At 46.2% G+C, this 11,932-nt stretch overlaps 2 protein-coding genes across 8 annotated transcripts in view; one reads left to right on the plus strand and one right to left on the minus strand.

Annotated features, from left to right (window-relative positions):
• Positions 1-805: 805 nt before the first annotated feature.
• Positions 806-6,658, minus strand: CREG1 (cellular repressor of E1A stimulated genes 1). 2 transcript variants are annotated; one of them, XM_054627984.2, is made up of 4 exons: positions 6,332-6,658; positions 4,217-4,336; positions 2,751-2,935; positions 806-2,363 (listed from the first exon to the last, which is right to left on the minus strand). In XM_054627984.2, coding segments are annotated over exons 1-4 (633 nt in total). In that variant the 3' UTR covers positions 806-2,362. The 2 variants fall into 2 exon arrangements, with proteins under 2 accessions (XP_054483959.2, XP_054483960.2); XM_054627985.2 differs by lacking the exon at positions 806-2,363 and having other exon boundaries at positions 2,750-2,935.
• Positions 6,659-6,778: 120 nt separating this feature from the next.
• The window catches only part of RCSD1 (RCSD domain containing 1), a 37,827-nt gene continuing 32,673 nt past the window's right edge, over positions 6,779-11,932 (plus strand). For 3 of the 6 annotated variants that reach the window (XM_077174572.1, XM_077174573.1, XM_077174575.1), the window contains exon 1: positions 6,779-6,902. In XM_077174572.1, coding sequence (XP_077030687.1) covers positions 6,864-6,902 — 39 coding nt within the window. In that variant the 5' untranslated portion in view covers positions 6,779-6,863. Of the gene's footprint in view, positions 7,917-11,932 lie in introns of all 6 variants that reach the window. The other 3 variants (XM_077174574.1, XM_054627983.2, XM_054627980.2) reach the window with 1 other exon arrangement.

An 11,932-nucleotide genomic window follows, 5' to 3' on the forward strand; every position in this document is an offset into this window, starting at 1 on the left:
AGTGAGATGCACAGATACAGCTCCAGAGTTCTCTAATTGACCCTCAAATCCAGGTCTGCACATGTATCTTAACCAGTCTGCTGATCACCATTTTCCCAAAGAAACATCAGATTTCAAAAGTGAAGATATTTGGATGAGCTAGAGTTGATGCAGTAGCATTACAAAACTGTTTTAAGATCTAACTGTTACAAAAAAGGCCCTCCCACTTCCAAAGAGAAAATACTTGGGAATTGATAGTAAAAGAAGAAAACCCACAGACAAAGCCAGCCTTATTCTACACCAAACCCTCAAGTGAAAGCAATACTTTTGAAAGTGGTGCTCTGGTTTTTGCTGGGATGGAGATTTGGGTTTTGTGGTTGGGTTTTTTTTTTTTTTTTTTGCCTTAGTTTGCTTGGGGCTATGTTTTGAATTTGTGCTTAAAACAGCCTTGACAACACACCAATGTTTTATTGTTTATGCAATGTCAGGACCTTTCCTACTTCTCACCCTGCCTTTCCAGCCATGGAATCTGGGGGTGCAGAAGCAGCTGGTTGAAGTAGGAAGTTGGGGATGTGTGGAATGATGGCATTTGTCTTTGCAATTTTTCATTTCACAGCAGGAAAGCATGTGAAGTACAAAGACACAGATTTAACCCAAGGAGGGGAAGGCAAGTATAAGTAGGGACATTTTCCCATTAATTCTAGCAAGAATGAAAGACTTCAGGGAAACAGTAAGAGAAGAACACTAAAAAGAGAGTGCTATTATGAAAGAGAGCAGGAGGGAGAGAATAATTCTTGGACATGCAATAAATAATGCTTGACACCACTTGTCAAAAAAATATTTTAATTTTAACAAAAGCCCAGCATCATCAGTCTCACACATCAGAAATTACAGGGTTACACATAATGCATTCAGGCGTCCTCACAGAAAGTATTGAGTCCATGACAGAGATTCAGTTGAGTTTTCACAACTGTCATACCTTATATTAATTTTTTTTTCAACTTCACATTAAATATCAGTGTTACCTATTCAACAGAAATGGTTTCTATATTTTAAGTTTTTTTAATCCTAAATTAATTTTAAAATAGTAGAACAGTACCAAGTAGCTTCCTTCCCCTTATGAAGAAAGAACTCTTAATAAGTTACATAAAAAATACTTTCACAAATCATCCCAGTATCTGAGAAAAGGAGTGATATAACAACAACATTAAGATATGGGGATCTTACATGACAAATCCCACTGTTCTATATATCAGCCTCCTCTAAGGAGTCTAAATTCTTTAGGTGAACTAGGTAATATTTGCTCACTGTAAAATCAACTTGTTTGTTCATAAATACTTTTTAGTGCTGGTGAACTCAGCGCACAACAGATTGGAGAGGATGTTAAAAAGGTTTGGGGTTTTTTTGTGGTTGGGTATAATTTACTTTAACACAGAATTAATTAGGCACACCTTTCATTAATTTTCATTCTCTACTAATCATGAATCATTTGTGTCAAACTGTATTGCTTCTTTTTCATTTCTTGGTTACTAATCCAAAATTGCTGTCTAAAGCTTCCAGACCCCAAAATCTTCTCAGTTCTGCTGTTGAGGGGAACAATGCTGATGAATTGCCATTTGATCAGATTAACAAAGCTGAGTATTTCAGCATCTCAATCAGAAAACATTTACCCTTCACAACATTCTCACTGAATTTACAAGACACTACTCTTCTTGAGTCAGATGTTTTAGGTACTGCTTCTATTACAGAGTCAGGGCACATAATCAGCTGAGGAGTTACCAAGAACTCATCCTGAGGTATAAGTACAGCTGGCATGAACACAACTGTATTCTACAGCACATTCAATAAAACAGAAAAATGGCTCAAAAAAGTGAGTTTATCAGCGTGCAGAGAAAATTCTTAACAGGATTTGGAAACTCAGCACATCCTTTGCCACTGTAATACAGACAATGCTTTCCATTCCATCAGCTGAGCCATCCTGTAGAACTTCACCATAAAATTCTAAACTGAACTGGTATTAAAAATAAAATATTGCAAAGTGCTCAGAAACATTATTTAACTAAGGCACTTTAGAACTGGACTAATCCTTTAGATTCCAGTAAACACAACATTTCTGAATGCACACTGTCAGACACCTTTCCAAATTCACATCCAGTGAATAAAATTTAGTTATTGCTTATGCACAAAGGTTTTTCATTGTGACATGATTAAAGTTAGTGAGAAGTTAAATCTGCTTCATAAGGGTAACACATGCTCATTAACAATGCAAGGTGTTTGATTTATTATATTAATTCAGCTCTACACTACATAGAAAAAATAAATCTTTCATGAAACAGCCAAAGTCATTCATTTCCATATCAGCATCACCAAGGATCTTCTTCCACCTACAAGGAGTAAGAATAAGAGTGAAATGAATGCATAATTCATGTTGACTGTGCTAAAATATATTTGAAAGTTTTGAAGACTTGGTTTTATGTAGACAATAGAAGACAATTTCTCTATATTTCAAAATCATAAGGACAGATTCAACAGCAATTTTCTTTTGGAAGTATCAGCAATATTGCTGCAATCCCATTAATAAAGCTTCAGAAATGCTGAAGAGTCTTACTACTATTAATTATTAGACCAAAACATCATCTGTCTTGCAATTAATTCAAACAGAGGACAGTGACTGTGCTAATGCTATAGGAGTCACTCCTCCCTGTTAACAACAAGAAGTTTACAGGTGTGAAATATAATGAGAGGTAGCCATGAAAAACTTCAGCACTTACTAAGGCTTGACACTGTAGTACTCTTCTGGTGTCACAATTTTCAATCCACCAAAGTAGTCCAGGACCCAAATATTGGTGATGTTGAATTTGGCAAAAAACCAATTGTGATCCTTGGGCCAACTTTCCATTTCAGGGTGGCGAGTGAATAAAGCTTTTTTGGCTAATTCTGCTTCTGAATCATTCACCTAAACAAAAACCAGGAAAATGTTACAATAAGACAGTCATGTAAAGATGAGTTTTAGCTAAAAAACCTATGCTGACTGCAGTGTGCTTTCTTAGTCCAGCCACATCTTGTCCCAAGGGGCTCATTACTGTGGCTGAGGCTGCTCATCCTCAGTGTGGTGTGCAAGAGTGTGAGACAGGCAACACTTACAAAGTAGTGGATTTCAACATTAAATCAAAATGCTGCTTTTAGAGTTAGCATGAGCAAGAGAGTATTTCATCAACATAAGAATAAATCTTTAAACAAACCACAAACAGAAAAGTATAGATGCTAGGTGAATTATTATAATGTGATGTCTTAGGTGTAATTTCACCTCCTCTGCACCTGCTCATTCAAACTGACAGAAACAGATACAACTCTGCTCAGAAACACACAAACATAAATTGGATGGTATAACAGAATCTACAGAGAAGGGAAGCTAAAAAGTGTGATGGCACTTAATATACAATGTGCAGATATTTGAAGGGTGAAATCAACCATTTAGAGCTCTGGGTATAGAATAAGAAAAACCACCTAAATAAAATCAACTCCATTATTAATGAGAAACTCAGGAAAGCAACTACAAGACTGCTGAGTGCAATGTGAAAATATCAGAGCTGTGAAAACACCAAATAAGAATGAGACTATCAAGTAGGAGAGTAGTGATGACTAGTTCTCATCCTCAGTCATTACCCCAGTAATGGGATTAGTATCTTCAATGAATAACACATGCAGCTCTCATTTCCTCCTAGAAGACACCAAAGTACTGGTGCACAAAAGAACACTGCCTTGGCAGCAATGCCACCAGATCACACAATGCACATTTTTTGTCTATAATACCTCCAACTTTGTAGCTCAGGTTTGTATTTACTTCAACAGAGTTTCAGAAGCAGGCACGTCACACTGCTTGAACCAAAGAATTTAACTAAGCAACAGAGATGTGAATTAAATATGAAGGTTTTTCCAAAATAATGGCCTCAGACTTCATAGTTTCAGGATACATTGACAGGAATGAGGGAGATTTCCTGCATTATTTTCTCCCCAAATTCCTTGCTAAAGGCATGTCAACAGAGCTCCTGCAATAATCAAGGGTTAACTTTTTTTTTCCTCCCACAGACTACGAGCTGGCCTTTGGGTATCACAGCACAGAACACCCCAGCATATGCTTCTGCACAGAATTTCTCACCTTTCTCCTCTCCCTCCACTAAACAAATCTGTATCTGATGCACACAACCTTGCCCAGTGCCAGCTTTCAGCTGCTCACCTTTACAATGCTCCCAACGAAGATGATGTGGGCACAGAGGGGGTTCTGGGGATCATATTTGTGCTTCCTGCAGTATGGAGTCTGTGCCAAAGACACAGTCAAGGAGGCATTTGAATTGACCTGAAATGCAAGAAGCAAGGTAAGAGGTTTATGCTTACTTTTCTTGAGTGAAAAAAATGTCATACCCACCACATTTTCAGCTCTTGGTACTTTATTCAGCTCAATAATACTGGCAGAAAGAGCAGAGCTGTCACCACCTTTTCCTAACTACATCTGAAAGGCTCCTTGGGCAAGCTCTGAATCTGAAATAAAGCCCAGTTCAGAGATGTACTGAAGCTTGTTAACATAAAATGCAAACATCACAGAACAAGACTCCTTAAAACTCTGAATTCAGCCTACCTATTTCACATGCAAGTGATCATATATTACGATTTACAGACACAAAGGACAGTGCAGAAGACAAGGACATACAGTGAATTTCATCAGGTGGAAGGGTAAAGTGTTACTGAGAAGGCAACCAAGTGGGCTTCTCAACTGTTGCTAAAATTACTTAGAACAAAAACAAACATCTCTTCCTAACAGCCTCCGGGCTCTCCCAAACAGCTCTTTTGGAATTTAAAGTGAACTTTAGAAGTTCGGTTTAAAAAGAAAATTCAGAGTATTTAAGTGAAACACCTAACTTGAAGAATTAAAGAACCTATATCTGATTGTTTTTCTAAAAACTAATTTGGTGACCATGGCCTGAAAAGCACTGGTGCCAAACAGGATTGCAGAATGCGATCTACTAAGGGTCATTATCTCCCAGCAAGGGAAGTTCCCCTGCTTTGAGACGTTTCATTAGAAGAGCTCATGTCCAAGAGAAACCCTGCACAGTCACTTGAAAACTGCGGAGAGCACAGGAGACCTCGTGAAACAGAAGCAGCCACTTGAGAGATAGGAAGTTGCTTAACTCCCAAAAAGCTGACTCATGATTACTCGGCACCTTCTCCCTCGCCTGTGACTATCACGTGTCGAGAGTTTCTGTACTGAAGCAGCAAAATAAGGACCTGTTGAAGAGCCTCCTGAAGGAAATATTGATTACTAGTTTATACTGGTGGGTTTTATGTTATTCTGAAAGAGAACAGCTGTATTTGGGATGGAAAGAAAGGTATAACACAAAACAAATTAGACTCTCTACAGCACTCAGACATATAATTCAACTATTTTAAGGTAACAAACTAAAACCTGACATGGAACAAACAAAAAATCATAAAACAATCTGAAAAATTACCATTATTTTGTGTTTATTAATATTGTAAGTTACTAAAACAAACAAACAAATCCAATAAAGGAGGCATGACTGCTATTTCATTAAGTTTTTAGCAAACTCTTGGCCATAAAAGCTCTGGGACAAGGCCAATTACACACTCAGAGTCTCAGCATGCCAAAGCTGCCTTTCCATGTGTGCTTCCCTTTACGGTAAGCTCCAGAGATTTAATAACTATTCCTTCAGGAGGCTCTGTAAAAATTCTCTTTGCTTAGGTCCCACACTGACAAGTTTCACTCCTTTTGACTTTGTTGTGTGTGAAATTTCCTCTGTTCAAATATTCTGTGGCGCGTCATTTCTTTGCTCAGTGCTTCTGGAAGCTGCAGACACTTGCTCTGCCTGGCGCTGCCCTTTCTTTCTCAAGACCACGATCAGCAGGAACTTCTCAGGAGCCCTCCTGGCTGTAGCCACAGACAGCACTGCTCAAGGGCTAATAATTGTCCCCAGGGCTGACAAACGGGGTGACATCCTTGGAAGAGCCATAAACTAAAACACAGATGAGGAACAATTTTACGCAGAGGGTGCCAGGGCTCTGGAACAGCTGCCCACGGAGGCGGCGGAGTCTCCCTCTCTGGAGGGTCCTACCTGGACACGTTCCCGTGTCACCTGCCCGAGGTGACCCTGAAGGACCTCCAGAGGTCCCTCCCAGCCCCAGCAATCCGCGGCTCCGTGAACCAGCGCTGTCACACTGCCTTGCAATCACCACCTGCTGCTGAGCGCCGGCCTGAGTGACCCGGCTGCTTCTCCGAGCGTCCTCCGTGGGGTCACTCCGCACCCGCGGTGTCACCGCCCCTCCAGGCCCCGCTCACCTCCAGGTCCTGCACGGAGATCTCCATGTCGGTCAAGTACAGGTAGGGCACGCCGCTGCCGCCGCAGGGCCCGGGCGGGCCGTCGCTGAGGGAGAAGATGTTGGCGAAGGGGCGGCCGCGCAGCCCCTCCTGCGTCGACAGCGTGGCCAGCGCGCCCCAGTCGCAGCTGTGCAGGACGTAGCGCGCCATACGCGCCACCTCCTCGGGCGGCGGGATGGCCGCCACGGCCGCCAGCAGCAGCCCCGATGCGGCGCACAGGAGGAGCAGCAGCCGCGCCATCGCTGAGGACACGGACAGCACTCCCCGCACAGCCGCGCACCGGGACATCACAGCCCGCACGACGCCGGCCACCGAGTGCCGGGCCCGCCCGTACCGCCCGCCCACCCGCCGCGAGGGGCGGAACTTCGCCCTGTCTCACCAATGGCAGCAGCGCTGCCCGCCCCCTCGAGCCAATGAGCGACAACTTCGGGAATGAAGAGCCCCCACCCCCGCTATCAGCCAATAGACTTACGAGGTCGGCGGTCCTCAGCCAATGAGAGCCACTGGAGGCGGGTCAATGCGCGCCGACGAGGTAAACAACCGGGAGCGCGCGGTCCGGGAGGGGGTGGAGTCACCGGCGGCCCGGCAGCCAATGGGAGCCCTGCTGTGCGTCACCGAATGGGTGGAAAACACCCCAAAATCGCCGAGTCCGAGCTGGGACCCAACCCCGCTGAGTGGCCCGGAGCACGGCACCGAGCGACACAGCCAGCCCTTCCCCGAACACCTCCGGAGCGGTGACTCCAACACCTCCCCGGGCAGCCCATCCCAATATCTAATCACCTTTTGTGTGAAGAAATTCCTCTGAATGTGCAGCCTGAACTTCCCCGGCACAGCTTGAGGCAGAGACCGAACCCCCCCTGGCCGCACCATCCTTTCGGGTGTCTGTAGAGCAGTGAGGTCCCCCCTGAGCCTCCCTCTCTCCAGACTCAACATCCCCAGCTCCCTCAGCGCCTTCTCACAACACTTGCGCTCCAGACCCTTCCCCTGACTCGCTCCAGCCCCTCAAGGCCTTTTCCGAAGTGAGAGGCCCAGAACTGGACACAGCGTTCGAGGTGTGGCTGAGCACTGCTACGCTACTCCTGCTCCAGGCCAGGGTGCCACTGTTGGCCTGCTCGGACCTCACCGCGCTGGCCCCGTCCCACAGAATTCCCTCACAATCCCGTTTCCCTGGAGCACCAGCGCGGGAAGAAGGGAAGGTGATGGCAGCGCTCCCGCTGGCCTGAGGGGGGCGCTGGCGGGACGCGGCTCCCGGAGATGTCCCTGCTGTGTCCCAGGATGTCACGGAGATGTCCCGGACATGTCCCTGCTGTGTCCCAGGGATGTCACGGAGATGTCCCCGCGGATGTCACGGAGATGCCCCGGCGGCTCCCGCCCGTGCCGAGCCAGTCCCCCCGCTCCGACACCCCCCGTTCTGCGGGGTCAGAGTGACGCGGAACAGGCCATGGCGCGGTGCCCGGCCCCTGCTTTGTGTGCCTGGGGAAGTCTGTCACATCCTGGAAGTGTCCCAAACCCGCGTGGATATGGCGCATGAGGACACGCTTTACTGGTGAGCACGGGCTGCTGGGTTAACAGGTGGACTCGGGGATCCTGAAGTTCTTTCCCAACCATAATGATTCTGTCATTCTACAATCCTTCAGCCCCACTATCCCTGCCCACTGCTAAATCAGCCTCAAAGGCTGGTTCTATGCCACCACAGGTGTTTGAAGCCCAGCCTTCCCTTGGGAAAACCCTATAATTTAATCAGAGCAGCAGGGACTATCTGTTTTGGGCCACAAAGCCCACAGAATGATTTGCCACTGGGCAGAACTCAGGTTTTACCTCTTGCACGTGTCAGAGCCCTTGCTCTGCAAGGCTTGGTTTTGTCAGTTGAACACCATTCCACCTTCCACTGAAGGCTCTTCCAAGCATTACTTACCCAAATAAACACTTAGCTTGTTTTATCCGTCACTTTGTGCTCAGTAACCTTATAAAGATTTGTATAAAGAGATGCTTTAAACTGGGGTAACACTGAGACTTGATTCAAGTGGTCCTAAAAGATGGTGGGTTTTCATATTTCCACCTGGATCCAAGTATGTCCACCCTATGTAAACAGCAATGTAGCACTGAGAAAGCCAAATTAACTTGCCCTGTGAGCACCATCTGCCCCAGGTGCCCCACAGCACCCACAGCTTATAGCAGCCCAGATGGATCATCCTGTTGGGCTGAACTCAGCAAGAAAAATACACCACCCATCCATTCTCTATTATTTATCTGCTGTCCTGTACAAGCAGAACAAAATAATTTTTCCTCCTTGCCTGCAGAGCATGGTTAGAAATCCCTGCCTCCTCTCTGGACACATGGAGGCTTCTGCTGCTGCCTTCTCCTAGAGATGCTCAGGAAAAACTGAAATTTTCATAGGGAACAAAAAAAGGAAAAGAAAAGGATGCTCTAAACCCCTGATGTGCAGGCACTAGGCTCTCTCACTTCCTCAGTTAGATCTCAGAGAAAGGAGAAGGATTCTCTCTCTGTTGTGCTGCAATATTGTCTAGGGGCTCTCAGCATCCTTGCATAACAGGGTCAAGAAAGTATTGGTAGGCACCACTAGTTCTCCTTTCCAAATCATGTGCTTCACTGCATTTAAAAGCCAGTAAATAGACAGTAATATCTCACCATAAATGGAGATACTTCCTCCAAGGTCGAGTTCATGGAATGATCTTAATTTCAGTGTATTTTATATGTGATGGGCTTCAGGCTGTGTCCCTGGGGGAGATGTATTTTAGTCAGAAAGTGGGCAAGGTTTCCATCCTGGCTTGTGTCATGTTTTGTCTGCCCTCTTCAGAGCTGCTTTTCCTGAGCCAGCTCTCTCTGCAGCCAGCCTGGTTGCTGCATGGGCTGGGCACGGTTCCTCCTCAGACACAGCCTAGCTGTGCTCTGGTCCAGGCTTCCTGTCTAGGTCAGGCAGTCTGTCCGTGCACAGAAGCCTTTATGTGTCCAGATAACACCCGGGGGCTGTGCAGTCTCGCTGTGTGCAGCGCTTGGTTCCCGAGCCAGGCCGGCTCTCCCATCCAAATGCCAGCCAGGGTGATCCAAGCCACTTGCCGGGGTGATTAAAGTCACTTGCCGCTGCCTGTGACAGAGGAGACTGACCTGTGAGTCAGCTCTGGCTAAAGCTGAAGTGCTCAGTGCTTTGAAGTGCCAATGCCTGGTGCCACATGAGACCCACCATGCAAATTGTTTCTAAAAATGTTGGTTAGATTCTCTCCTGAGGAGGTATCAGCCCTGCTGCTGCTACAAGCGGCACACGGCACAGGCAAATAAGACATTTATTTGTTCTCACCCTCAAACTGCCTGAATTACCTTGGTTGGGAATTTAGCTTGTGACTCTTCCCTTGGTGTATTTTTTAGAAGATAGGTAAAGTTATTACAGCACTGGCCTGGTGTTCAGCCAAAAGTCCTTTCACTTTTTTGACAGCCACCACACAGGCAGTGGCAAGGCAAGCTTCCTCTGTGCACAACCTGTTAGGGACAGAAATATTGTTCCATATTCAGTCAGAAAATCCTGTTCAGTCAGAGCTTGGGCTGCATGCTGAGGAAGCTGCTGGCGAGGGCCACTGCTTGTGGTGCTGCTTTCTGGGACACTGAGAGATGGGCAGTAGGGCTGGCCTGAGAAGAGTGTCATCAAAACCAGCACATATACCCAGAATTGTGTCAGCAGCCATGTTCTGGCTGGTTTTGTTGGTTTATATTGAGCCTGGTGTACTAAAACTAGTAACCATAGAGGAATTGCTCAGTCTGGAAGCAAGCTGTCAGTGGCTCATGCTGATAATATTTGTCCCACCACTATATGAGTACAATGGGATGCAGCCATGCCTCTTAACACCCCAGCTCAGTTTGTTCTCTGAAGTCAAGCAGATTAGGAGAAAGAAGAGCTCTCCAAAAACATTCAGGTGCTGCAAGAGATGACACCAGTTATCTGAACACCACCCACCAGCCCCTGGTGGGCCCAGGGTGATCCACCTCGCTGTGATCTCATTATTGCAAGGTGAAATGCTCCTTGTAACATACAGCATTTTTTAACTTTACTCTGCTTAGGGACAGGCTTTTGCCCAGATCCTGGCAATTAGGAGACCCTAATTAAGAAGCCTGGTTAATCTGAACCACGATGTTAGCACTTGGGCACCAGCTGACAGTCAGGAACATGTCAAATTTTTCAGTTTTTCAGTCAGTCTCCACCACCTACTTTTTTAGGTGGCCAGCACGAAAAAGACACAAACTCACATTCCAATTCAGCTTAGTGAGAGCCACTTTATAACCACATCCTTTGATTTAACTCCCTTTGGTAACGGGACTTTCCCGCTGACATCAGTTCCCAGGGGTGCAGAGAGCCTGGCACACGTGTGTGTGTGTCCGTGTGTCTGTGTGTCCGTTGGCACGTGTGTGTTTGTGTGTCTGTGCTCTCAGAAGGGCTTTGCTGCAGCTGCAGGACCCGAGCACAAAAATGTCAATGGTACTGAGCGTTCCAGCTGAGTTCATTTCCTGCTGATAAGTCCCCGAAGAAGAGGGCGAGGCTCAGCGTCCTCGGCGTTGCTTTAGCGCTGAGGGCCACAGGCAGGCAGCTCGGGGCACACTCAGCAAAGGGCGGGTTCAAACAGCGAGTTTCCCATAGAAAAAACGCTGCTCACGTTCGCTTCCTGTCGGGCTGCCAAGTGATAGACCTGATGTGTAAAGGCAACCCAAAATAGGATGTTGGCTTTTCGAGTTGATTGATCTTTGAAATGCAAATGTTGTTTCTTTGGTGGTTACCTTATGCCCTCCTTTTTAGTTGAGAATCGAGTTGCTTGAGTGGGAACAGAAAGGGTAGAAACCCCATTTTCAGGAGGTCAAAAGCTCAGTATAGTAACAGCTGCTGGTTGAGTGGTGTGAATTCCAGGAAAGGATGTGGGTAACAGCAGCCAAAGCCAGGCAGAGAGGTGGACAGAACGACCTCAGATACTGGCACTGACAGGTGAGCTGTACTAAAACCCTCAACGAATGTATCAACAAACACAGAACTGCAATTTGTCCGGCAGGAACCCACAGCTCCCTCCACCCTTCGCTCTCCCACCACCCTGACAAACATACCTTCCCAGATTTGGCAGCTAGGCAGACACACCCAAATGAGATAACTGCACAGACACAAATGCCAGAGACAAAATTTTAGATGCCCTCCAATGCACTTTAAACTAACTGGTTTTTGAATAAAGCATAGCCATGGCTCTACATGTCCTTTTTGTTGCTCTCTCTGAGCACCCTGCAGAGGCTCCATTCTCCATCCTTCATAATAAGAAGCCAGCAAATGTTGCCCATGGTGTTTCCAAGCATGGCAGAACCCCTCACACCACCTGTTTTGAAGGAATGCCAGGATGAAGGAGGTCCTTGCACCTCTCCCCCACGTGCTGCCTGTAGCAGGAGTGCCAGTCATTTCTTCAGAAGCAAACTTGCTGTGTTGGCCTCATATGTCTTGAAAAGAATCAGACAGGAAGCTGCAAAATCCAGGGGGCCACAACTGCAGCATTTTCTCAGTCAAATGAAATTTCCCTCCAG

The sequence above is a fragment of the Agelaius phoeniceus genome, chromosome 2 (assembly GCF_051311805.1).
Source record: "Agelaius phoeniceus isolate bAgePho1 chromosome 2, bAgePho1.hap1, whole genome shotgun sequence".
NCBI lineage: Eukaryota > Metazoa > Chordata > Aves > Passeriformes > Icteridae > Agelaius > Agelaius phoeniceus.

Coding starts and splice junctions, on each gene's coding strand:
- CREG1 (XM_054627984.2), bottom strand. CDS start 6,658: ATGTCCCGGTGCGCGGCTGTGCGGGGAGTGCTGTCCGTGTCCTCAGCG. Junction 4,337..6,331: donor TCTCCGTGCAGGACCTGGAG/GTGAGCGGGGCC, acceptor CTTGCATTTCAG/GTCAATTCAAATGCCTCCTT. Junction 2,936..4,216: donor TCGTTGGGAGCATTGTAAAG/GTGAGCAGCTGA, acceptor GTTTTTGTTTAG/GTGAATGATTCAGAAGCAGA.